Here is a 26,087-nt window from a genome sequence, read left to right as displayed (position 1 = left end):
TATACGAAAACCCATCAATTACTGTCCACTTAAAAATTTTTTTTAATGTTTATTTATTTTTGAGAGGGAGGGAGAGAGAGACAGAGTGCGAGTTGGGAAGGGGCAGAGAGAGAGGGAGACACAGAATCCGAAGCAGGCTCCAGGCTCCGAGCGGTCAGCACAGAGCCCGACACAGGGCTCGAATTCATAAACCACGAGATCATGACCTGAGACTAAGTCAGACGCTCAACAAACTAAGCCACCCGGGCACCCCAATTACTCTCCACTTTTGACTGTATCTGAAATTTTCTGAAACAGAAGGTTAAAGGTTAAGCCAACACTGACAACAAGTTCTGGAGATCTCTCATTTAGAAAAATGAACCTCTGCTTCTAGCAACACAGCGGCATACCCGCCTGATAGTACTCAAGACAAAGGTGAGAACAGTCCGCCTTTAGATGGGGCAGGTGTTATCCAGTTCAGAGTCCTCCCCATCTCTTACTGTCTTCCTGGCAATAAATTTGCTTGTCCACTGCCTTTTACCCAGCTCTTTACCCGCTTAGGTTCCTAGTAGATTTCACTTTATAATCACTGGGCATTTGCTTATTCAGACTATACTCAGGTATACTGGGTACTAAATGTTCACAAAAACAGCACCAAAAATCTACATGGAGAATAGAGCAGAGGAAATGAGGCAGGGACAGGCCCTGTGAAGGGCTGGCAGACTGCAGTTACTTATCTGGGGAGATTTGGACTCTGTCAAGTTCATTCTTTATTGAGATTCTTGGGAAATCCATACTTATTAGCCTAGAGAACATGAGTGACAGAGGCAGGTTGGGAGGATGACTATTGTCGGGAGGAACGAAGATCCCGGTGGCAGAAGTAAACATTTGAGGACGTTGGAGATACATAGTTGTCTGGGCCACAAGGAATTATTTTTCTGGTCTTTCAACTGAAAGAATGTTACAGTTGAAATTAGGGGTCAGTGTTTTGTAGTCATAAAACTCTGTCCACAAAGGAAACAAGATCCATTGTATATGGCAATATAAATGTGCCATACACAGTATGTAAAATTTGACATAGTATGTAAGTACCCCATGATATACCAGTCCGTTAAAGTTGTTCAGTAAATAGCAACTAATTGTCATAACCACCAGCTGTGTTTACCAGTAACTTTTAGCGAAATGTCTCTGGAAATGGTGATTTTTAAGAAGGTCGCAAAAATGTTTTTCATATGATGGTGATGTGTTTTCTCTAAATACCATCAAGCGATATGAGCATCAGCGGGGTAGGATCAGTTTCTTAGGTTAAATAAATCAGCAAAAAGTTCAGTTCCTTTTGCATTTATCACAGCGAAGAAGGATACATTTTTCTAACGATATGATTAATCTTGTGTTACATTTTCACATTTGTTTCAGCTTAAATACTGACTAAATGATTATGAAACAGGTGCTCCAAGAATTTCAGAAATTTGCCTCCAACTTCCTCCAGCACATCTGTAACATAGTAGGAGCCACAGTTTCTAGTCAATAACACCTATTTCATAATTCTGTACTGAGATGGTCAACCGTATTTTTGGAAATGTTTCATCACATAATTTTTCTGAGAAATGTTGCTACATGATATCATTTCTGGACAACTTCTTTGCCAAACTGTTAATGCCAATGACTGGAAAACTGCTTCAAATTGTGTCATAAAATTGCTATCCATTCCTTCACTCAAATTCCTGATTATCCTATTATTGAAAAAAATATAAATTCTTGACTCCCAAATAAAACGATTATTTCAACGTCAGTACTAATTCTGTAACTACCAATTAGAATACCAATTAGGTATTTTTGAGTATGTGTAAATATTCATATAGCTAAATGAATATAAACGTTTATGTACATAAACCTATATACTTACATATAAATGTCACTGGTCTCTTAATAAGTGACTCCCATAACCGCAGTGGGCTGCTGGCAAGAAGTCACGAGCTGTCTTGCCCAGGAACTGATGCTAAGCACCAGACATTCAAGGACAGCATCCACGACTGAGACACTGCTGCTTAAAAAAACGTTTGTAGGGGCGCCTGGGTGGCTCAGTCAGTCAAGGGTCCGACTTCAGCTCAGGTCATGATGTCATACTCCGTGAGTCCGAGCCCCGCGTCAGGCTCTGTGCTGACAGCTCAGAGCCTGGAGCCCGCTTCAGATTCTGTGTCTCCCTGTCTCTCTGCCCCTCCCCTGCTCATGCTCTGTCTCTCTCTGTCTCAAAAATAAATGAAAGCATTTAAAAAAAATTAAAAAAAACGTTTGTATATCTGATGGGTGACCTCAAATGATACTAACATAAGGGAGAAAAAAGTTGAAAATGAGAAAAAGCACCGAATAAAGACAGGGAACCAACAGAATGAAGGGGAGGGAATCAGAGTCGCAAAATCAAAGGCAGCAAGAAATGTTAGAACCAGAAGCCACAGATGGGACTTTAGTATACGATCTGAGAAAGAAACCTTTCACTGTATTGAAGAGTGATTTGAACGGAGACTTCTGCAGGCCTTCGTCAAAGTGTGCAATATTAAGAACGGGAAGGAGAAGGTAGCCTGCTTGGAAATGCTGAAAGAAATATCTCATTTGTTTCCATCCTTGGCTCTCCAGACTCTCACCGGGGTGACACTTTCTAAATTGGTAATGCACAAATAAATAAAAATGGCAATGAATATAATTGCTCGTTTTGCGGCTGTACAGTAACGGAATTCTTTTGCAGCTCCTATATTATGGAAATGACTGAGAAAACAAATTCCACACAGCCTTTGAGGTCTTATAGGTGACTTTTAAATTTCACATTTATTTGAGGCTGCTGTATTTGATAGAAGGTGACATTCCTGGAACTAAGGCTTCGAGAACATTAACTCCACTGCATCAGAAAAAGAGATTTTGCTTTTTTGCCAGTGTCACGTATGGTATATATCTTTATCCCAATAAAATAGTAAGTGATATGGTCGAACTATACACAGGTTCAAAGAACTTGCATCATGAAGTCTTTTTTTTATTATCAGAGTGTGGAAACACTGCAGCAACTCTGGGCAAACAAAAACATTTATACACTTTCCAGACTTATAATAGGTTTGCACATACACTTCATTTGTTCTCACACCATCTTCCTGAAGCCAGTATCATTATTATTCTCATTTTATGAGAAACAAGAAAACAAGGCCATTTAAGTTTAAATGGCTTGCCTCGGCACACCCCCTTAGCAAGTGACTGAGCCATTAACCCCCAATTCCAAGCTCTGTCCACTACGTGTCACGCTGCCTCACCAAAGCTATTCAAGGCAGAGGAAGCTAATCTAAGCAGGCACTGGAAGGATTTCGATTCTTCTCTCGCTTGAAAAATGAAAGACCGTAAGAGGCAAGAGACGGAATGATCTATATGAACTGTGGGCCAGACAAGAAAAAAGTAAAATCTGGACTGTAGACATTTTTCTTAGGAGAGACTCTTTTTTTTTTTTTTTTTTTTTTTTTTTTTTTTTTAAATACTAAAAGAGCTTGCTACTGAAGAGGGAAAATTTTCTCTCTCTCTGGCAAGCAGAGAAAGAGACCAAATGACAGTTGGTGGTGCCTTAGGCTGTGGTGTTATGTCACCTATGTGTCATGTATGTTACAAGAGGTCCCAGATGTGTCAGGACAAAGTCTGGATCCAAAGCCTCTAGAGAGGCACTACCTCATGTCCCTATTCCTCTTGGGGAGTTCATTAATTACTCCTTTTTATCTGCCCAGAAGTTCAAGATGTTCCTAAGACGTGGCCGTAAAAGAACTGATGAGCCAATCTTGTCAGAATTCACCCTTTGTAAGACAAGTCAGAAAGAAATGAAGGCAAGCTACAGACGGGATGGCAAATAAAGGGCAGACTCCTGAAGACATTTAAGTGTCTTTAAAAAGACATTGTTAGCTCATGAATGAGCAGAAAATTAATAAAGTGAACCTTTATAAAGCAGTAACAATAAACTGTTAAAAAAGATGGAGAGAAAAGGAAACATATGTTGACGACTAATGGAGAACATTTACATGGCTCCCTATACGGTGTTACATGCTCTGGTTTGCTGTTAAATCAACCTTTTGAAATAATAAAGTATTTCTACTATCATCTCAGTTTCACAAAGCACACAAATCTTTTTGTTTGTATAGACTGTGAAAAATTCAAGATGTTTGGGCTGAAGCTAACTGATTCAAAACCCAAATGTTTTGATTTGAACAGGAAGAGACAGTTGCAACAGAGTTCTTCTAAACAACGCAGCAACGAGGCAGATAAGCACTTTAAAACTGCATATAAAACACCTTGCTTTTATGTATTGCTTTAAACTTAATTTAAACGTTTACATGGCTTACAAAGTATTGTAATCTCAACACATCCCTACTCTCCTACCTTTGTTATAGAAAGAATTGTGGCCTCCAACCTATGTGATTAAGCATAGTTACGACAGTTAATTCACAGCAGAACCAGACTAGAACGCAAGCCTCCTCATAATTAATGTATGCTCCTCCTTTTAGGCTATGCTCCCTCTAGTCCATTACAAAGGAACCTTTGGTAAGTATAATAAAGAACGTGTGCTTGATGTTGCAATTCTATTACACAATTCTGATATACACATACATAACTGAAGAATGGAGAGAGAAACCGTTGTTGTGTACTCTTTTAGATAAAATTACCATTTCTGGTCAACTTATAAATTAAAAAAAATTGTAAGTCAAAATTGAAATTTAAAAAAATGTTACGGACCACACTCAGAAACCTATTTGCAAGTGGATATGTGAATGTATCTTTAAATAATTAGATGAGCTCTGCACAAGTTCATGTAATACTTTCCTCTTCACAAGTCTGCGGTTGGCTGTATTTCTTTCTAAGATTAGTTATAGCCCTGCCTTCCAGAGTAGTCACAGCAGAGACTCCAGAAAAATCACAGTACAGATTTCAGACTATCTTTCAGATTATATGGATTCACTGTTTCACTGTTTTGCCAAGTTGGGTTAATTCTTATCAGAGATAATTTGATATATGCATTACTTGTCTTTTTTCAAAACCTATTGACTTTTAAGGTCCAAAGGTGTTCTTGGAACATGGCAGAACTTAGTCACTTGTGCTGAACATACAGTAGATAGGTATGGGCTATCACAAACAACTGATCTACCAATGGCAAAAAAATGCATTTGTTTTATAGAAAGGAAATATTATGTATATTAAACCATACAGTCCAAAAGATCTTAGACTATACACAATTTATCTTTAAAATAGTTTTTAAAATTTGATTCAGTGTATCATCTATTTTTCTATTACCAGAAACACTTCTGTGTAATCACTACATTGTCAAGGGCAGAACACTAATGAATGGCCAATGAGCCAAGGAACAGCAACTTTTGGTTAGGAAAATGCTGTTAACAATAAACTTTTTAAAAGAAGCACACGATTTATTTTAGCAATCTGAATGCCCAACACAGGTCAGCTCTCATATCCTAACTCACCTCACATGATAATCAGTTGCCGGTCTGAGATCTTTCAGGTTACATTCTAATTCTTCCCCACTGCAAAGAAAAATCATTTATTAGTCAATGATACCAGCTTCAACAGTAAGACTGATTTTGGATTTGGGTCTCATCATCATGTACCAGCAATGATTAAAGAACCCTTATGTCTGATTCTACCATAAACCAGAAATAAACTTGCCAATTTGGTATTATTACCCTTCTGAACTAGAAAATTAGATTCTATACACACACACACACACATACATACATACATATGTATGTATGTGTGTGTATGTATGTATAGATATATATTTTAAACTTATTTTTTGAAAGAGAAAGAAAGAGCATGAGCTGGAAAGGTGCAGAGGGAGAGAATCCCAAGCAGGCTCCACACTGTCGGCACAGAGCCAGACGCGGAGCTTGATCCCACAAACTGTAAGACCATGACCTGAGCTGAAATCAAGAGTCAGACGCTCAACCAATGAGCCACCCAGGCACCCCTAGATTCCTTTCAATCATACTATCCTAGATCGGGAAAATGGTGAGATTAACATACTAATAAAAGTTCCAAAAGGCCTTATCGATTCTTCAAAGTAAATACATAAAAACAAATAAATAAGGAAGGAAATTAAACACAGAGATAAATTTTCAGTGTAAAATAACAATTCCAGTTGTCAACCGAAGGTAGTTCTCAGACTCACCGTGGAAGGAACCCCAATTGCTTCAACTTCTCATCTCTCTTGAAGAAATTTCAATGTGCTTTCCTTCACATATCAATCCTAATAGCTCTCTGATATATACACATACCAATCAGTAGCTCTCTCACATAAATGAAACCCAGTTATATGACCAGAAGTTGCAAATGAAACTTAACTTAGCCATGAGGCAAAAGCCGTGACAAAATAAGGAATGTTCCATTGAAAGTTTTTAAAAGGTGAGGGTTATTATTCGGAGGGGGGGCGGGGCACATGACTATACTCTTCAAAAATCTCTGTGCCCCAAAATACTGTGTTAGTGTTCCAAATTAAAGGTGAAAGACGTATGAGCACAAACTGCAATATCTGACCCTGGCCAGGATTCTGTCCTAGAGGGGAAGGAAAATGCTATAAGACATTATTTAATCAACTGACAAACCCAGCGTGTGGTCGATGGACTAGATCAAAGTATATTATCAATGCAAATTTATGAAGCTGGTAATTACACTGCAGCGATGTCAGAAAATATCCTTATTCCTGGGAAATATACTGAAGAATTTTGCAGTAAAAGGCCATGATATATACAACTAATGGGAAAAAATACAGATTGGGAGGAGAGAAAGAGTACTCCAATGGTCAACCAAACAGGATAAAAAGCTACTAATAGGTGAATCTGGGTAAAGGGTCTATGCATATTCCTTGATCCCTTTATTTTTGCAACATTTTATAAGTTTGAAATTATTTTAAATAAAAATACGTTTTTAAAGTTGCCAACTGGAGGCCAATGTCCACACCCTGCCTATAATTCTGATGTCTGACCTGCACTGTATGTTTAATGTGGTTTTGCATTTGCTGAATGAGTCTGGCATTAGGAAAGCTTACATAAAAATTCAGATTTTCAGTATTTTTGGGGGGAAAAAATCCAAAGAAATCAGCAATTCTAAGGCCTGCATTCCCTTATGGCACCAACCTATTTTAGGTGAGCGGGGGCTGCTCCTTCAGAGGAAGGCAGGGGTGCTCCTGTGCACCCCATCCCCAATCTTCCTCCTTTTCTCACTTAACGTTATCTGCCTAGCCCCCTGGTCACTTGAGACTAGCTCCTGCCACTAGTGGTCATCTGGCGTGGACAGAATCTCATGGTTTCTTGGTACAGCTGGGGCAAACGGTGCTCTGTATTTCTTGACCAATGTGGACTTCTCAAAATAGAACCAAATAGTTGTGAGCTGGAGTAAGGAGTTAGGATTTTTTTTTTTCTAAGTATAGTGGGGAATCACTGCAGTGTCTTCAGTGGGGAGTGACCCAGTGTGACCCGGTTTATGTCGTGTGGAGGCTAGGTAGCAGGAGGAGAGGAGACATTGGAAGAGGCTGAGGACATCCCTGCAGGAGTCCAGGGAGGGGACAATGGAGGCACAGTGGGCAGTGAGGCGGGGAGAGAGTGCCTAATGGGCCTCCTTCCCTGTCTCTTACCCATCTTCTTAGTGCAGAAGACATGTCCTGGAGCAAGTTAAGAACTCACAACAGGGCTGGGGAGATACAAGGTTGGTGGCACTGGTACAGCAGGGAAACGGGACAGAGAGCCAGCCTCTCCGGCAGAGGAAGAAGTGCAGTTTGTGTGACCATGCTAGGCTGGCCTCTGGTGGTCATTCTGGGGGCCACTCAAAGGGAGGTCAAACAAGCAGTGAAAACAAGACTGATGCTCTGATTTCCTGCTCTGCAAATGTGGGCGGTGCCTAGCAATTACAAAAGAGAAAAGGCCTGACCCTAAAAATTTTTAATCACATTTAGGACATGGCTATAAATCATTTAGATGGTTAATATCTGGGAGTTGGTAACACAGAAGGGACAATCCCCTACCCTGTGAGCTAAACTTATTTACGAAAGCCTTGGAATGAAATGCTCTAAAGGCATCTTTACTACAGGCTAGAAACCTATTGTGGATGGTAAGAAACAGGATAAAATGGAAGGAAACCATATTAGAGAATTTCAAAAAAACACCAGAAAATGGTCTGGGTCGAAAAAGGTAACCGCGTAAGTGCATGATTGATGTACATAAAAATTAAAAATCATCCTCACTTTTAACCCTGACAGACATTAATGGAAATTTTTCTTTAGTACTATACTGACAAACTAACATAACCAAATGATATTTCATCAACATCAAATAGCTCTACAAAAGTCATTTCTGACTGGTAATTACTCTGGACAAAAATAACTCTTGACATTATAATTATCACTAATTCTTAAAATGAACTATTTAAAGAAAAGTTTGCAAAGCCTCTAAACTTCTCCTGTTTCTTATTTTCCTTAATGACTCCAACTGCACAGCTTAGCAGAAGAGCAAAACACATGGAAATATATGCTACCTGTAAATTATCTTGTATTTTCCATCCCGTCCTTTGTCTGATAAGGCAACCTCATAACTGTAGGGGAAAGAAAGACCGCTGTGGGGTCCACTGGAAAGTCCAACAGGGGGAGCCCAGGACAAAACAACTGCTCTTGCCTGAATATTAGAAACCTGAGGAAGAAAAACACAGACGAAATTATTCAAATCCACTTCATACACATCAGACACTACTTCTTCCAGTAACATTTTTGTCATGATTAGTAGTGGCATAAAATTGGCTTAGTGTTAATGCAAGGCGAACAATTTTAATTACAATGAAAAACACATCATATATAGTACTTTTTTGTCAAAGTCCTGGTGTCCAAAATAGCTCCTAAAGCATCTGTCCTTATAACGTAATTCACATTAGATCCTCCAGAAAGTAAAGTCATCAGTCTTGTTTGGGAGCTTTTTTTTTTTTAAAGGTAAGAAGTTGAGTGTGAGACTTCAGTGATCTCCACGATGGCCATCACGTTACATGGAAGGAGCCATGTCCGCAGGTACTTTCCGCTTGCCTCTGAGCCTCCCATGCCAGTACCCTTCAAATCACCCTCGTTGAAGGCCTCAGTTTGTGGGAGAACCCAGTGATGGGGGAGGAGAACCATGGCTCAGGCTGAAATGTGTGTGGAGGTGATGTTTTACCTCTCTAAGCTCTGCCTTTTTCTTTTTGGGGAAGCCTCTGTGTAAGACTTCATTTGAACAAAGGACTCTGGCACCTTCAAACATCCCAACTTTCTTCCTTTACTTAGAACCAACTACACTGAGGCAGGTTCCACGCCACTGTTTCTCAGCAGGACTGAGCTCCAGCCACCTCGGGCCGTAACCTGCTCACTAAAGAGACCCTGCAGTGGGCTTCCTGCCCTTCCATCCCAGGTGCCCACTCTAGCTGGTGCTTCCTGGGGCACCCCCCCCTCCCAGATACACTGTTTGCACTCCAATCTTTGTTTTAGAGTCCGTTTCTGGAGAAACTCAACCTAACGCACAGTCTAATTCTTTGCAATAAATCAACAGAACTTTGATGTTCTAATTTTCTAAAAGTTATTTTGCTGCTCTCTGGATACTGGTCTCAATAACATTAAAAACAAGGGTTAACATACATGCTAAAGCTTCATGTTCATAAAGACCATATAGTGACAGATTATTAGTCTATGGGTAGAGATACGTAAACTATTCAGTTTCCCCTTTTTTCATCCATTTTTGTCACTATCTGATCAATACAGAGTATTAAAATGTAATACAAAATAATTTAAAAACATGAATAATATGGACTGTGAATACTGAATTTCTTTTCAGGCTGTCATTCTTTCCAAGTTTAGCAGCGATCCCTCCATATCATTTTTATTTCACACAGACAAAGCAGCAAGATCTCTTTAACCAATTATTTAGTCAAATCCAGGCTCATCATTTAAGACCTAGCCAGCCCTCACTATCCCCACGTAAACTTCCCTGAAGTCTTTCACCTGTCATCACTCTTCTGTTCTACAGCACCTGGTTATCTTCACCTCTGCAAATCGAGTTTAGGGCATTTGTCTACCTTTCCCACCGGACTGTGGGACTTCCTAAGGATAGGACCCAAGTCATATTCAACTGTGAGCAGTGGTTGCTTAGTAAATGTCTGTTGAATGAAAAATAAAAGTCAAAGGGAGTGAGACAGTCTGAGTTTCTGATACAGGAGACACAGGGGATGGCAGACCAGCATTACATATCTCTTAAAAAACTCTGGGGAGACACTCTTAAAAATCAAACTCCACCCTTTGTGCCATGACTCCAGACTAGCATCTTCTCTTGCCCTGTCCCCCGACCCTCCTGTGCTATACACCCCTTCAGGATGCCATTCCCTTTCATGCCCCTATAACTTAGCTTCTGACTTTCCTGCTTTCTAACATAGGATCTCTGCCTCAAAGAGCACCAACATGGTGAAGAGAGACGGGTGCGTGAGAGATGGCCTCATAGCAGACCCACAGCACAGAGAGACCCAGAGCAGCTTGCGGGTGATTCTGGAAAGGTTTCTGTACATTCCTGCCTAAACCCATGCTGAGAATCAACCACTCTTTTCTTGGTGCTCTGGTCACATTCTGCTGGTACCTATGCTGGGCAATCATTTCATTGTACTGTGCCTTACTTGGTTATTTGTGCGTTCATTCTCCTGACTAGATTTTAAGGCAGTGCTTCTACAATGCATACCAGGATATCTCCTGCATTCTTTGATACACCATTAATGAGTCATCTTGAGGTACTGGTACCTCATAAAACTAACGGACTTCCTGATGTTTTTTCTTTTTTCTTCTAATGTTTATTTTTGAGAATGAGAGAGAGAGCAGGGGAGGGAGGGAGGGAGAGAGAGAGAGAGAAAGGAGAGAGAAAGAATCCTAAGTGGGTTCCTCGCTGTCAGCACAGAGCCGGATGTGGGGCTCAATTCCAGGAACCGTGAGATCGTGACCTGAGCCGAGATCAGGAGTCAGACGCTTAACCAACTGAGCCACCCAGGTGCCCCCAGAGATAACATGAGAGAGAGAGGGGGACAGAGGATCTGAAGCGGGCTCTGTGCTGACAGCAGAGAGCCCGATGTGGGGCTCGAACTCACAAACTGGGAGATCATGACTCGAGCTAAAGTCAGATGCTTAATGGACTAAGCTACCCAGGCGCCCTCTCTAGTTCCCATGAGTAAGCCTTAAGAAAGCAAACTGTCCTCTGAACGCAGGTCTCCGTGCACATGCACTCTTCCAATAGGCCAGACTGTGGGAAGCACACTTTGAGAACTCTACATCATTTTCAAAGGACAGCAGCCATGGCTTCTGAGAATTCTTTCCTGGAGCTAAGCAGCCTGCCACCTAGATTACTACCACTGGTCTGGAACCAATTCCCCCCTGTACTCCTGTTCCCTCTCTTTCAGACTCCAGGGCCTCAGGTTTCCATTCTTTAAGGCACTGGAATCCTCCCTAGAGAAAGAATGCCTCGTTTCTGTTAGAACTTGGAATTCACTTCCGTTTCAAGGATGATGCCAGGAAATTGCATGGTGCCCTTCAAGAGAATGTCACGTAAAGGGGAACCCTCAGCACCGGACGCACACTCTAAGTGTCCACGGAGGTGATAACCTTAATGAGAGACCTGAGCTCTAAGAACTCTGACTGGTTCAGGCCTACTTCAGAGTGAAAGCAATCTCAGAGGAGCAGTAACTTCTAAGTCCCTGTCTGTCTCTCTCTCTCTCTCTCTCTCTCTCTCTCTCTCTCTTTCTCCGTGGGGAAAACTTTCTCACCAGCAGTGACCACTGAACTACACGAGGGCAGCTAATCTGACAGTCACAAGGAACATCATGGCTGACATCCGAAAGATTAGAAGCCATAACATGAACTGACTTCCTGATGTTTAATTATCCGACTGTAAATAGAAGTCAATTGCCTTTATGATGATAATAAAAGTGATGATCTCTAGTTACAAAATCATTGGGCAAGACCCAAACTGACACTTTGTTTGGCACCAGAGATGTAAAAGGTCTGTTGGGGAGGTTACAAGTAGCAAGACTTTAGAGAAATTAAACTGTTTTGAAGTATCTCGAAGGAGTCATAAAACCATCATTTGTTTCTAAATAATTACATCCTGACTAGAAATCGTTGTTGCCTATATATTTGTTAAACGTAGACTCCAACTTGAGGCCAGTTGCTAGTTAAAAGCGTATATATGTGCATATCCATTAGGACCTAAGACTGTATGATCGCGTCGCTATTTGATACACCATCTTTCACTCACCTTGTGCCCCCTCTCTCCTGTTCATTATTTTAGTACTTTTCTGTAAAATGTTACTATCTTAATTCTTAGGCCATATTATATGCAAATTATATTTATTATTTGGAACAAAAATACCATTTACTCTCATCAAGTTACTAAACTGTTCCTCCCATGTTAAAAAATATTTCTGAGTAAGTAAGTAGCTTCTAAATCTGGTCAGGACTTTGGAGTTAACTATGTGGGAGGCCTGCAGATCCAATTAGGGAGAACGCTAAGGAAATATTACCATGGAAATATTGGCTTCACTTCAGAAGTACCATCATGAAAAATAATAACACAATGGAAAAGTTAAAAGCAAAAGGTCAGAGATCGTTACTCAAAAAAAAAAAAAAAAAAGAGAGAGACTCAAATCTAGGAATTTCACCATCATCTGTTTCTATAATCCCTCAAGTGCTAAGAACTGCCAAACCTTTTCAGATACACTGTTGTTTATTTTTCGAGGAATGGCTTCTTGGAGGGGCAATTGTTTCTCTTAGGTCAGTGCACTCACTTCTGGAACCGACAAATCAATTGTTCCCACAAGCTAAACATTAGCAGAGGGAAACAATGCAGGTTACATTTATTTACATCCTGAAAATAAACAGCCCGGCGGTAAGTGGGAGGCTGCATCTAGCACTGTCATCAGAGCAGATCAAAGGCTGGAGGTGGCAGGTACTGGGAGAGGTTTATTCCTCAATCACTTAGAACAGGAGCAAAATTGTTTCCCTGATAGAGCAGTGGCTAGGACTCTGGTCCCCAAGGCACCTACCTAACTCTTACAGTCTCAGGACAAATACCTAGCAAATCCGTGCGGTTTTACTCCGTGACTCAGTATTTGGATCTTTATAGTATCCAGGTTTCTGTAAATGACTTGCTCAACTCAGTGTGCCCAAAGCTCTAGAAAGATGACCGGAACCCACAAATCTTAAAAATTCCTTCTACACCTAACACAAACCATCTACAAAATCTCAGAGAAAAAATATGTGCCTTTTATTTAGACGTGTTATCAGATGTGGCTGAAAGAAAAAAAAAAAATCAGGAAGAAAATGCCCAACTTGCTGAACTCTGCTTCTTTCCCTGGAAGGCAGCTGGACACCCCTCTCCCATTTCAGAGTGTGGTGGGGAATTTCACTTTTGCATACTGATATGCTATAAACTCCAGAGAAATACCCTATCCCAAGTCCTCTCTAAATACTATATGATTTACTTCTCCCATAGTCCCATGTGGTATGTATCATCCTACCTTTGGAAGGTGAGGAAACCGAGGCTCAGGGAGGTCATGGAACTTACCCAAGGTCACAGAGACAGCTAAAGGCCCAGAGGGCCAGAATGCAAAGCAGAGGCCCTTGCTCTCCAGGCCTCTGCCTGGGGCTCTGGCACCAGGCTGTCCCCACATTCCACCATGCTGGCCGAACCTCATCTGATGCTGGCGGGCCTTCAGGCATTTGTCTCCCCTGCCAGAACCTAGCTGCAGCCATTGCGGTCTGCCACACGTTTATTCAGCAAATATTTGTTAAAGGTTCACAAGGTGCCAAGGACAGTGCTAGGTATTAGAGGCACAAAGATAAATAAGACCCAGTCATGAATAAGACCTTCAGACAGAGACAGGGGAGAAGAGGAAGGGAGGAAAAACGTGTAAACAACTTACTGGGCTGGGAAGGACGAGTGGGCGATCACCAGGCAGAGAAGGTTTAGGTGGGGCCAAGGGGGAAGGAATGACCCCCATAATATGTCCCCATCATAATCCCTGGAACCTATGCATAAGTTGCCCTAAAAGGTGAAAGGGACTTTGCAGATATGATTCACTGCAGATCGTGTGAGACAGAAACAATCCTGGATTATTTGGGTGGGCTCAGTGTAGTGACAAGGGTCCTTATAAGTGAAAGAGTGGGGCAGGAAAGTCAGAGTCAGAGAAGGAGACAGGAGGATGGAAGGAGCCGTGAGCCAAGGAATGCAGGCAACCTCCAGAAGCAGCCAGAAAACATGAAGGAACAGATTCTCCCCAGAGCCTCCAGAAGAAATGTCACCTGCCAACAGATGCTAGCCTAGTGAGACCCATTTTGGACTGTCTAACCACTCAGATGACAATCTTACCAATTTTGCACCTCATGTCGTATCTGTTTACATAAAAGCTGGTCTATCCACCCTGCTCCAAAAAATGTAAACAGTAAGCACTTAATAAATGCTGAATCAAGGAAAGGACTAGTGCATTTAAATGGTGCTTTTTTTTTTTTATCTTGCTAGAGCCACACGATCCTAACAAACATAGACTCTCTCACTTCTGCCATAAAGAAATGACAAGGAATAACTCAAGAAAAACCCAGTGTGTGTTCACATGACGAAGGCAGGCCTGTGAAGTTCTGTGACTGTGTTTGAGACAGTCAAATAACCTGTTGTTCTGCCTTCTCGATTAGGACTCCTGTTTTCTCCATGGAGTTTCCTTCTTTTTGCTATACCACGAATACATGTACTATATACCACGATTATGTCCCCAAGCTTTTTCTAACCTCTCCCTATACTCCCCCCCCAGCCCCAAAAATATCATCCACTCTTACTCCCACAGCTTGAACTATAACTCTATGCATGTGATCTGATCACTATCTCGTTCCCCTCTCTCCCCAGCACTGCCCTACCAGACATATATGACTGCCCCTGCATTTACTTCCTTGGTGCCCTGCCAGTGAAACACACTCAACATGTCCAAGAATATCACTGGAAATCATGAAAACTACACAAACCCATTCTAGAGGAATTCACAGATTACTGGGAAACAGCAAATGGCGTAAAATGTATTACACATATACATACACGCAGAGCACAGTGAAGCTGGGGGTAGTACCCACCCCAGTGGGTATATAGAACCCAGTACCCACAGGGGTTCTATATACCATGTGGAGAATCCCACCTGATGGGCAGGGACAGCAATCAAGGGAGACTCTTGGAGGCAGCAACTCCTCAGTGGAGGCATCAGAGCCTGAAAGCCCAGCTATCTGAGAGGTCATAACGCCTTACTGACTTCTCTAGGCAGTTCCGGTATGTATCCTCTCCTTGACACGCCTAGGGCCACCACCTGAATTCTGCCTCCTGTACCCTCCTGCCAGAGCTACAGTAACAGATTCTTGGTGCCTGCCTCCCTGGGTCCATCCTTTTCTCACCCCGATGCATCTGCCAACCGTCCGTGCATCCTAAAAGTATAGCCCTGACTATGTAACTTCTATGCCCCAAAACTCTCGTGGCAACCTGCTCCCTACACCAGAGTAAGTGCAGACTCCCCGCTCCAGGAGTTCCCTGTGGGACCCATACTCCAACACACCTGCTTTTAGGTTTTAGTCAAACTCAACTGTGTACCCTGAGGCATGTTTGAGCTCTTCTGTTAAAAAGCCTCAGGATTTGAAACGCAGGAGGGATCAAGGTTTTCCAATTGGGCCGGAAAACATCCAAAGAACTTTGGCTCTCTGACCTCAGATGAAAGGCTGAGTCAACGTTTTCAATTTTTCACTTGGATTTCAAAGCATTTGGCAAAATCAGACCTAAAACCTCACAATATCATCACTCCCACCAATTTTTTTTTTCTTGCCATTACACTCAATATCTTGGACTTCTTTTCAGCTAATATTTAAATGCCTTTTTGAAATTTACCTGGAAAAATACTCGGAATCACTGAGGCTTTCAAAAATTATTATTACTATATTTACACAGGTTCAAGGAAATTGCCAAAAGAAAACAGTTGTATAGACCTGTGGGAGGGAAGGGTGTCAGGGGGACGCTATGTGTCCTTGGAAGCAGGGAAGAATACCTAATTGCATTCAGAATATCTAAATAAAGGACACATTTTGGTGGATTGTGACAGAACAGAAGACTGTTGTTCTATATTTTCATGCTCCATTAATAACAACACTGTTTCATAGTTTATAAATAATCAGCAATAGGAAGGGGCCCTTTTGTTTACCTACGATGTGGTGAAAGAAAAGCACACTTGAAATGCTTAAGAATGTGTCATTTGTGCTGAGAAATCCAGAAGACATACCTGTGGTTTCTCTATTCCTGAAAGAATGTCTTGCACCCTCTTTACTTCCAACTCATACTCTGCATGGAGAAAGAGAAAAAAAGACAAGCCGTTAATACCATTAGGAGGCAATAATGTTGCCAAGTTCCTCCTCCAAGGCCTTTAACTATAGCGAGCATTAAGTCAGTTGCCCATTACCGTGAACTTTGGGTACCACAGACAGGATCATGAAAATTCAGAATGGGAAGGATGTTGGGGTGGGGATTTCACTGTGGTTGTGCTAACTTACCACTATCTCGGTTCACATATTCACAAAGTTGACGAGATTAACACTGAGTCCCTTCTAATAACTCAACAGGCAACAGAAAATAAAAGGTCCTAAGAAGGAGAGAAATGGGTGCAGCTAGAGGCTGAGAGCAATTAAGAGATGAGGTTGAAGAGACAGTGGCCGATTCATCGAGGGCCCGGAGTTCAGATATTTTAGTTCAGGTTTTATTCTAAGTTCAGTGGGCAGCCTCTGAAGTGTTTAAGTAGAGGGACTGACGTGATCATTTTTTCCCCCCGCCCCAAGTCTGAAAAGATCTGTTTGGCTTTGCAGGAATAATGGACATACAGAAGGCAGGAGCGACCGTGGAAAAATCAGTCAGTAGTACATTGCCGCACTGGTCCAGGTGAAGGAGGATAGAGCTGGCCTGGGTTGGGATGGCAGCAAAGACGGTGAAAACGGAACTGGTTTTGGAGGTATGGGTGCTAAAGGACTGGGTGTGAGAGTCGAGGGTGAGGGAATGAACAGAATCAAAGATAATTCCCTGTTTTGGGCTTGATCAACTGGATGGATGAGGATACCTTTAATAAGATGGGGAAGCGGGCAAGTTTTGCACTGGGGCAAGAAATGTTTTAAAAACAAAGGGAGGACAGTGCTTAGAGTAGAGAGGATGGGGAGGGAAGAGTATGTGTAAAAGAAGGATAAGAGCCTTTAAACTTGACTGTTTTGCAGAGGAATCCCTTGACTTTCGCAACCTACTTGATGTAATCTAATTTTGAGTTTACAGATTTAACTGTTAAACCTAGTTTATGAGGTAAATGCTAGAGTTACATGATTACCAAGACATATGTCCTCACCCTCAAATAGTTCAAGTCTAGTGAGGGGGAAATGAAAGCAGCAGGCAATTCCATGTGATACATACTTTGGTACAGGTAACCCAAGACAGAGCATTGTAGAAGGCTTCCTAAGCACCAACATCTAGCTGACCCTGTGGCCAAGCAGGCCACTGGAGGTGATGGGAGACGTGGAACGAGGGGGTGAGAGGTTAGTAAGTCCAGCTCTTTCGGAGGCTGTTCATACTCATTGCTCAGGTCAATCTCAAAGTCACCTTTTAAAAGAATCCCACCTCGGGGCGCCTGGGTGGCTCGGTCGGTTAAGCGTCCGACTTCAGCTCAGGTCATGATCTCACGGTCCGTGAGTTTGAGCCCCGCGTCGGGCTCTGTGCTGACAGCTCAGAGCCTGGAGCCTGTTTCAGATTCTGTGTCTCCCTCTCTCTCTGCCCCTCCCCTGTTCATGCTCTGTCTCTCTCTGTCTCAAAAATAAATAAACGTTAAAAAAATAAAAAAAAAAAAATCCCACCTCAACCCCACCCCCTGCTCAGCCTCCAGTCATTCTGCAGTCCCACTTATCTCCTTTCTTGTGGCTACCAAAATCTAAAAGTTCTCTTATTCATGTGTTCTCGTTTACTACTTTTCTTTCCTACTAAAATATAAGCTTCAGGAAGGCAGAGATGCTACAGATCCAAAAAAAACCAGATTTTTTTTTTTTTCTGTAAAGAATCAGGGGCGCCTGGGTGGCTCAGTCGGCTGAGTGTCCAACTTCGGCTCAGGCCATGAACTCACTATTTGTGAGTTCGAGCCCCGTGTTGGGCTCTGCGCTGACAGCTCAGAGCCTGGAGCCTGCTTCTGATTCTGTGTCTTTGCCCCTCCCACACTCTGTCTCTCAATAATAAATAAACGTTAAAAAAAAAAAAGAAACAGAATCAGACAGTGAATATTTTTCAATTTGCACATAGACCACCGTCACATATTCTTCTTTGTTGTTATATCCCTGTGAAAACGTAACAATCTCCTCAGTTTGTGACTCACACACAACAGACCACGGGGCTGGCTGCAGTGTGCGGACCCCTTTGGTAGGACACACTCAGGATTTAGCCCACAGCACCTAGCACTGTTCCTGTGTGATCTAAGCTCAAAAGCTTTGTTACCTAAATAAATGAACCAAGCCCAAGTGAAAAATAGTAAGACTTTAGGATACCCGTGTGGCTCAGCCGATTAAGCATCCGATTTCGGCTCAGGTCATGATCTCGCGGTTCGTGGGCTCGAGCCCCACGTCGGGCTCTGTGCTGACAGCTTAGAGCCTGGAGCCTACTTTGGATTCTGTGTCTCCCTCTCTTTCTGTCCCTCCCCCACTTATGTGCCTGCTCTCTCTCAAATATAAACAAACATTAAAATATTTTGGGGCGCCTGGGTGGCTCAGTCGGTTGGGCGGCCGACTTCGGCTCAGGTCATGATCTCGCGGTCCGTGGGTTCGGGCCCCGCATCGGGCTCTGTGCTGACAGCTCAGATCCTGGAGCCTGTTTCAGATTCTGTGTCTCCCTCTCTCTCTGCCCCTCCCCTGTTCATGCTCTGTCTCTCTCTGTCTCAAAAATAAATAAACGTTAAAAAAAAAAATTAAAAAAAATATTTTTAAATAAATAATAAGACTCGTAGCTGGCACCACCATAAACTTTAAAAGGATCAGTTCTGGGGCGCCTGGGTGGCTTGGTCGGTTAAGCGTCCGACTTCAGCCAGGTCACGATCTCGCGGTCTGTGAGTTCGAGCCCCGCGTCAGGCTCTGGGCTGATGGCTCAGAGCCTGGAGCCTGTTTCCGATTCTGTGTCTCCCTCTCTCTCTGCCCCTCCCCCGTTCATGCTCTGTCTCTCTCTGTCCCAAAAATAAATAAACGTTGAAAAAAAAATTAAAAAAAAAAATAAAAGGATCAGTTCTTCATTGTTTCTTACTGTATTCTATTTAGAAGATGTTTACTTCTATTTTGGTGAGAAAAAGAAACGGACTGGTGTTTAAATTGCAGGTGTTTGGTATTACAACAAAAAGAAACTTTGCATTCAAAAGGCCAAATGACACCCTTGTTTATAGTCATGTAATCTTGTTAAGATATAGATAATGGTTTATACCCATAAGTCAAACAGGCACATACCCTCACATTTTCTGGAAGCTCGTACTAAGCAGACTCTACATTTATCTCATAATCTGAGGAGTTGATTGTCAGTACAAAAGTAAAATAAATACAGTTGCAATATACGAACTGGTTCGGTTGTCAAAGACCAAACTTTCTGAATCTCTGGCTATTCTAGAGTTTGCAGGAACCTATGGTTTCAGACACTCGTAGAAATAGACACATGCACAGAACCAGCTGGAGGAGGCCACTGCTTCCTTCTGCCATCGCAGACACCAGGACCAGAAGCCAGAAGCCACACCCCACCCTTGAGGTAATAAAGGTTGAGACTAGAGCGGAGATAATCACCTATTCGACAACGAAGGGAAGTACTAAAGAGCTCAGCAAAAGAAGTATCCTCAGGACTATGTACTAGATACAGGGCCTGAAAGAGAGAAGCAAAAAAGGACGCTTTGTCCCACAAAAATTGGAGGCCCCTCCCTCTGGCCAGCTTTCAAACGCAGATGACAGGAGAAATGGCCAGGCTTTTGACAGAAAAAGGAAAAAAATGAGAAAGGAGGTTGGATTAGAAGGGGGAGAGGGTGGGGTAGAGATCTGTTTAAAATGAAAAAGAATGGGTTGTGGGTAAGAGCCAGAAATACAAGGGAAAGGTCCTGACTGAGATAAAAACAACTTCTGAAGAGAGGTCAGGACTGTCCAGGTTTGTCTTTGATTATAGCAGTGAAAGCTGACGTGTTCTGAGCACCCAGCTACATGCTGGTTGAGGGGCCAACACCTTGCTCATTTTTACAACATCCCCTGCAAGACGGACATGCTCTGCTCAGTCTTCTGACAGTGGGCAGGACTGAAGTCTATTTTGTCCACCACAGTTTTCACCTTCGGTGCTGAGTACGACACCTGCAGGCGTCTGACAGATGAGGAGAAGGAATGAATGAGGAAACTGAGGCTCAGACAGCAGATGCGATCTCCCCGAGGGATACAAGACCAGTACCTGGTCCAAAAGCAAAGAGAACGTCTCACTGCATCATGACAAATTAATAGGGATCTGGGGGGTCACAAGGGAGAGGATGTGGAGAGACAAGAGTGGAGGGAGTTTTGCCCCGGGGTGCATGGAAGAAGGCAGGCAGCAGGGGAAACCATCCAGATCCCATGAGAGGGTTTGTATTGGGGTTTTTTGTTGTTGGTGGTGGTGTTGGTGTTGGTGGTGGGGTGTGTGTGTGTGTGCACGCACACACACACACACACACACACACACACACACACTTTAAATCTCGGAGAAAGCTGTCAGAGAAATAGAGCAAAGGCCTCTGGATCTGGGCAGAAGGTATGTGAGAAAGGGAAGAAAAAGTAGGGCATGAATGGAGCCAAATAAACAAAGGATTCAGAGAAGATCAAAAATCCAAAGGGCAGGGCGAGGGGAGGAAAGGTAGTGACAGGACAATCAATGCCCCATTATATCAGGAGAAATGCGGTATCAAAGCCAGACTGGATTCCTTCTTTCTTTCAAGACTCTAAAATGTGAATACGGAAAAAGAAGAGAAAAATGCATCCGCACCACATTTACTGAATGCTTTTCCATTTGTGCTGCCACAGGCTAAGGGTAAATAAATGCCAGGCATACAATATGCACACACAAGAGTGAAAATAAAATCCCTTTAACTGAGCTAACGTGACAGTTACCACGTGTAAAATAAGCTCTTGTCCGAAAGCTAGCAGTCTGGTACGAAATGCCAAAATTCACAACTCTACTACCTAAATAACCGAGTTCACTTGGACCCTGGCCTACCTCTCCCAAGGCAAGATTTAACTGGGCCTCGGAGAAGTCTATGAATTATCACCCTTTCCATTAAACAGCCTCGGAGCTCAGCTATTCAATGTATTTCAGAGTCTGGGTAAAGCTTTCGCTTGCTCGCCATGCTTTCTTTCTCTGTGTCTCTACTTCTCCCTCTCTTATGCTCTCACACACACATATCGTGAGTGAGGAAGAACAGCTAATGCGGTCACAAAAATTTATGAGCAAAACCAAAAAGAATAGTTCTGGTGATCTGTCTTCAGGAAATCTTTCATATCAAGTTAAAAAGAAAACTATGGGGAGCCTGGGTGGCTCAGTCGGTTAAGCGTCTAACTCTTGACTTTGGCTCAGGTCATGATCTCACGGTTTGTGAGTTCGAGCCCTGTGTCGGCTCCATGCTGACAGCACAGAGCCTGTTTGGGATTCTCTCTTTCAAAATTAATAATAATAATAATTAAGAAAAGAAAACTATGTCTCGTTTGTCTCTGTGTTTACTTCTTAAAGAATTTGGTGTGACAGCCGAGCAACAGATTGTCCTAGAAGAGGGGAATAAAGGGGGTGGGGGGAGACACTTGGGTAGCACAGTCGGTTTAGCATCTGACTTCAGCTCAGGTCATGATCTCACAGCTCATGAGTTCGAGCTCCACATCGGGCTCTGTGCTGACAGCTCAGAGCCTGGAGCCTGCTTCGGATTCTGTGTCCCTCTCTCACTCTACCCCTTCCCCGCTCATACTCTCCCACCTTCCCTCCCCCCCCCCCAAGAATAAATAAACATTAAAAAAAATTAAGGGGCACCTGGGCGGCTCAGTCGGTTAAGCGTCCGACTTCAGCTCAGGTCATGATCTCACGGTTCGTGGGTTCGAGCCCCGCGTTGGGCTCTGTGCTGACAGCTCAGAGCCTGGACCTTGCCTTGGATTCTGTGTCTTCCTCTCTCTCTGCTCCTCCCCCACTCACGCTTTCTCTCTCTCTCTCTCTCTCTCTCTCTCTCTCTCTCTCTCAGAAATAAACATTAAAAAAATTTTTTTTAATTAAAAAAAAGAGGAAAAAAATGCAAGGTTCTGTTACAGGGTTGTAGGATGAGGTTCTTTTCATTATCATGTCTGCCTTCTTCCCCCTGGTTTGCAGCAAGGAAATTAATTCACAAGCAAATCTTACAGGCCAACTTGTATTTCTTTCTCCTCGCATTAAAACTGCCACGAGTTAAGCAAACAGATTAAAATCATTTTCTTCCTGCTTTAATTTTGTTGCAACCATGGCTGATACGGATAGACATGACAACACACCTTTTATATCACTACCTTCTTAATACTGAAAAACCTTTTCCTTGCAGTGAAGATGGTGCTGATCAATAAAAAAGGATTATAGGGCACTCTCAGTGCTCCAAACAGAACAGGCATGTTGTTTTGCAGATACAGACACATTTGGGAGGTAGGTAATTTCTTAAAAAGGAGTTAAGATGGGAGCCTCTAGTTTCAACATGTCCCAAGGAGTTGAGAACCACCCAAATTGCAAATGACAAAAAAAAAAAAAAAAAAAAAGGGGGGGGGGGGGGAAGGGGGATTCAGCTCAGTGATTTACATTTTTCTTCATCCCAAAAGAAATCTCCTCCCAAGAAAATAAAGCACTTTTTAGCAAAGGGAAAGTTAAAATAAAAATACACAAGCAAGCAAATATACTTTAAAAAAAAAAAAGAAGAAAAAAGCAACAACAACCCACACACATAGAGAGAATATGTGTCATGTGAAATTTAAACTTTCCACAAATAATGGTTTTCATGTTTGCTCCAAAAAGAACTGTAAGTTCAGACTGTTTGAATAACTGTAAGGCCTAAACTAATTAAAATATCCCCCTTTATAAACACAATTTACTTCTTTGGTTTGCTTCACATTTTTTCCATCTTAGAAAAGAAATACAGCTAGACACTTAGCTGCTAGCTATAGAATGTATTTATGGTTGTAACAGCCCCTTCATTCCAATGGAATGACATCAGCATTATTTCTCTGTAAACCTTCCGTCTAGTTCTCATCCGCACGGCTCATTTACAGATATGCCTGGCATAACAGAATATGCTTTCTCAGATTTGCCAAAGAGCTGACTTAGCTACTATCTTTAACACATTATATATAATAAACAAGGGGTGTGGAAAATATGCAACTTCTTGTCATGCCCATTTTAGGGATAAGAGGCTTCAACTCACTACTCAAGAAAAGAACTATATGAACAGAAATAAATCCTTTTGGACAAAAAAAATATGACTCAATAATTAAGGACAAGTTGAATATCCAATCACTGCCTACCAATGCTAATGAGAATGATTGGGGATGAAGTAAGATGGCTTAAGAATGCTTACTGAATTGCTTTTCTAATGAGAGAAAAAATAAATTAGCCATTTTCATTTTTGAAATACTACCTACGCTGAGAAAAACAAAGAATCAATAAATGCACACAAAAGTAGTATTAATTACTTAAGAACCTCCATTTAGTGATTATAATCCAGAGTTAATGGTGTTAAAATCAAATATTAAAAATGTACAAAATCACAAGGAATACATTTACATAATCTAGGACAATGCAGTTAATCCCCAAGGACAAATATTCCAGATATCTTCAGATATCAATCATCCTGATGCTAAAAATACAAAAATAAATCTCTCTCTAGCCATTTAGCTGGTTAAATGGTTACTCTATTGGAAATTCTGAAAGATAGCCAAGGGAATACCAGACTCTCAACACTAACGAGAAAGCAGCAGGCAGGTGAACATATGTTGGGGGACGCTGCCTTCCAGTCTAGGGAAATATTTCTAAGAGAACTTGAGTTCCCAACAGATTGTGGAGCCTTAAGAGAAAGAGCAGAGATGAATTCCTTTTGCAGGTGGAGTGCCTGGCTGGAGAGGAGGGATGGCCAGAGGACATAAATGGGACAGGGTCAGGGGTGGGGGGTGGGGGGTGCTAGTTTCCTCTAAGCTTTTGTCGATATTTCTGGAACTGAGTAGAAAGAATGATTTTCTTTCCTGGTCCAGGATTTGAGCAAAGTCCTACCGGGAATATTTACATTAACCTACTCGTAGGCAAAAATGGGTCTCTTCAGGCAATAGCTATCCACCACTGTAGGTAGTAAGAGGGACAACAGAGAAGTGGTAGGTCTAGGACCTGAATGAAAAGGGAAAGCACCAGATACAATACTTCTGTTGACTGTCAGGTCAACTCAAAGGTTATGTCTCAGCCACCTACTTTGAATGCCAACTAAACTGGGGTCTACTGAAATACTAGGAGATTCTAGGTTCATTTCTGCCAACTGCCTAAGAAACATTCTTGTGTTTACTTCACAAAAATCGTACTTCTGCATGGAACTGGACACACACAGCTAGCATTTTTAAGAACATCAAATTAAATAGGGATGAAAACCCCACAAAAATGGATAAAGTATTAGGTAGATATGCTTGCCTGGCAAGCTTGATTCTACACCAGTCCTGTCCTTTCCCTCCCTCTGTCTGTTTGAGACGTTTCACTGGCTAGCTGAGTCCTAACCTGTGCCAGATATAGCTCTTTTATTTTGGGGGAAGGCTCAACGCCATGATTATCCAGCAAGAGCTGGTGCCCTCCCTGGGTGTGTAACAGGAAGGCAATCGCTTAAACACAGGATAGAGCGACTTACAAAGGTAATTAAAGTTTATACACTACTTTCTGCGCTGGCGTCTGTAAACGTTTCCACAAAATGTTTTTTCATTAAGACTTGGCATGTCACATTGAAAACTTCTCAAGTAGCTTATTCAGAATTTTTGCAAAACTGTGTCAACTGACAGGCAGAATCCAGAGAGAACAATTTTGTAACACATTAAATCTGAAAAAGAACCTTAATATTTTTTTTAATTTAAAAAATGTTTTATTTATTTTTGAGAGAGAGAAAGAGAGAGAGAGACAGACAGACAGACAGAGTACCAGCAGGGGAGAGGCAGAGAGAGAGGGAGACACAGAATGTGAAGCAGGTTCCAGGCTGAGAGCTGTCAGCATGGAGGCCAAAGCAGGGTTTGAACTCATGAACCTTGAGATCATGACCTGAGCTGAAGTTGGACACTTAACTGACTGAGCTACCGAGGTGCCCCAAGAATTTTAATATTTATACCACCTATATAGCAAGTTTTGAAGTTTTTATTCCTTCATTTTCTTTTTCTTTCTTTCTTTTTCTTTCTTTCTTTTTCTTTCTTCCTTCCTTCCTTCCTTCCTTCCTTCCTTCCTTCTTTTCATGTTACACAACATACAGTGTAGTCTTGGCTTCAGTAGAACCCAGTGATTCATCACTTACATACAACACCCACTGCTCATCCCAACAAATGCCTTCCTTAATTGCCCATCACCCATTTTACCCAGCCCCACCAACCCTTACTTTGTTCTTTGTATTGAAGAGTCTCTTATGGTTTGCCTGCCTCTGTTTTTATCTTAGTTTTCCTTCCCTTCCCCTATGATCATGTTAAGTTTCTCAAATTCCACATGAGTGAAATCATGTGGTATCTGTCTTTCTCTGACCCAATTATTTCGCTTAGCATAACATCCTCCAGTTCCATACATGTTGTGACAAATGGCAAGATTTCATTCTCTTTCATTGCCAAGTAGTATTCCATTGTGTGTGTGCGTGTGTGTGTGTGTGTGTGTGTGTGTGTGTGTATGTATGTATTATACACTACATCTTCTTTATCCATTCATCAGTTGATGGACATTTGGCATCTTTCCATAATTTGGCTATTATTG

General features: G+C 42.1%; 1 protein-coding gene across 3 annotated transcripts in view; it reads right to left on the bottom strand.

Annotated features, from left to right (window-relative positions):
• The window catches only part of FNDC3B (fibronectin type III domain containing 3B), a 362,124-nt gene that overhangs the window by 85,267 nt on the left and 250,770 nt on the right, over nt 1–26,087 (bottom strand). For all 3 annotated transcript variants that reach the window (XM_047875932.1, XM_047875933.1, XM_047875934.1), the window contains exons 7-9: nt 16,348–16,406; nt 8,536–8,687; nt 5,475–5,534 (exon numbers count right to left, since the gene is read on the bottom strand). In XM_047875932.1, coding sequence (XP_047731888.1) covers nt 5,475–5,534; nt 8,536–8,687; nt 16,348–16,406 — 271 coding nt within the window. The remainder of the gene's footprint in view (nt 1–5,474; nt 5,535–8,535; nt 8,688–16,347; nt 16,407–26,087) is intronic.

This window comes from Prionailurus viverrinus, chromosome C2 (genome assembly GCF_022837055.1).
Source record: "Prionailurus viverrinus isolate Anna chromosome C2, UM_Priviv_1.0, whole genome shotgun sequence".
Taxonomy (NCBI): Eukaryota; Metazoa; Chordata; class Mammalia; order Carnivora; family Felidae; genus Prionailurus; species Prionailurus viverrinus.
The sequence above is the reverse complement of the archived record's forward strand: the minus strand, read 5'-3'. Positions and strand labels throughout refer to the sequence as shown.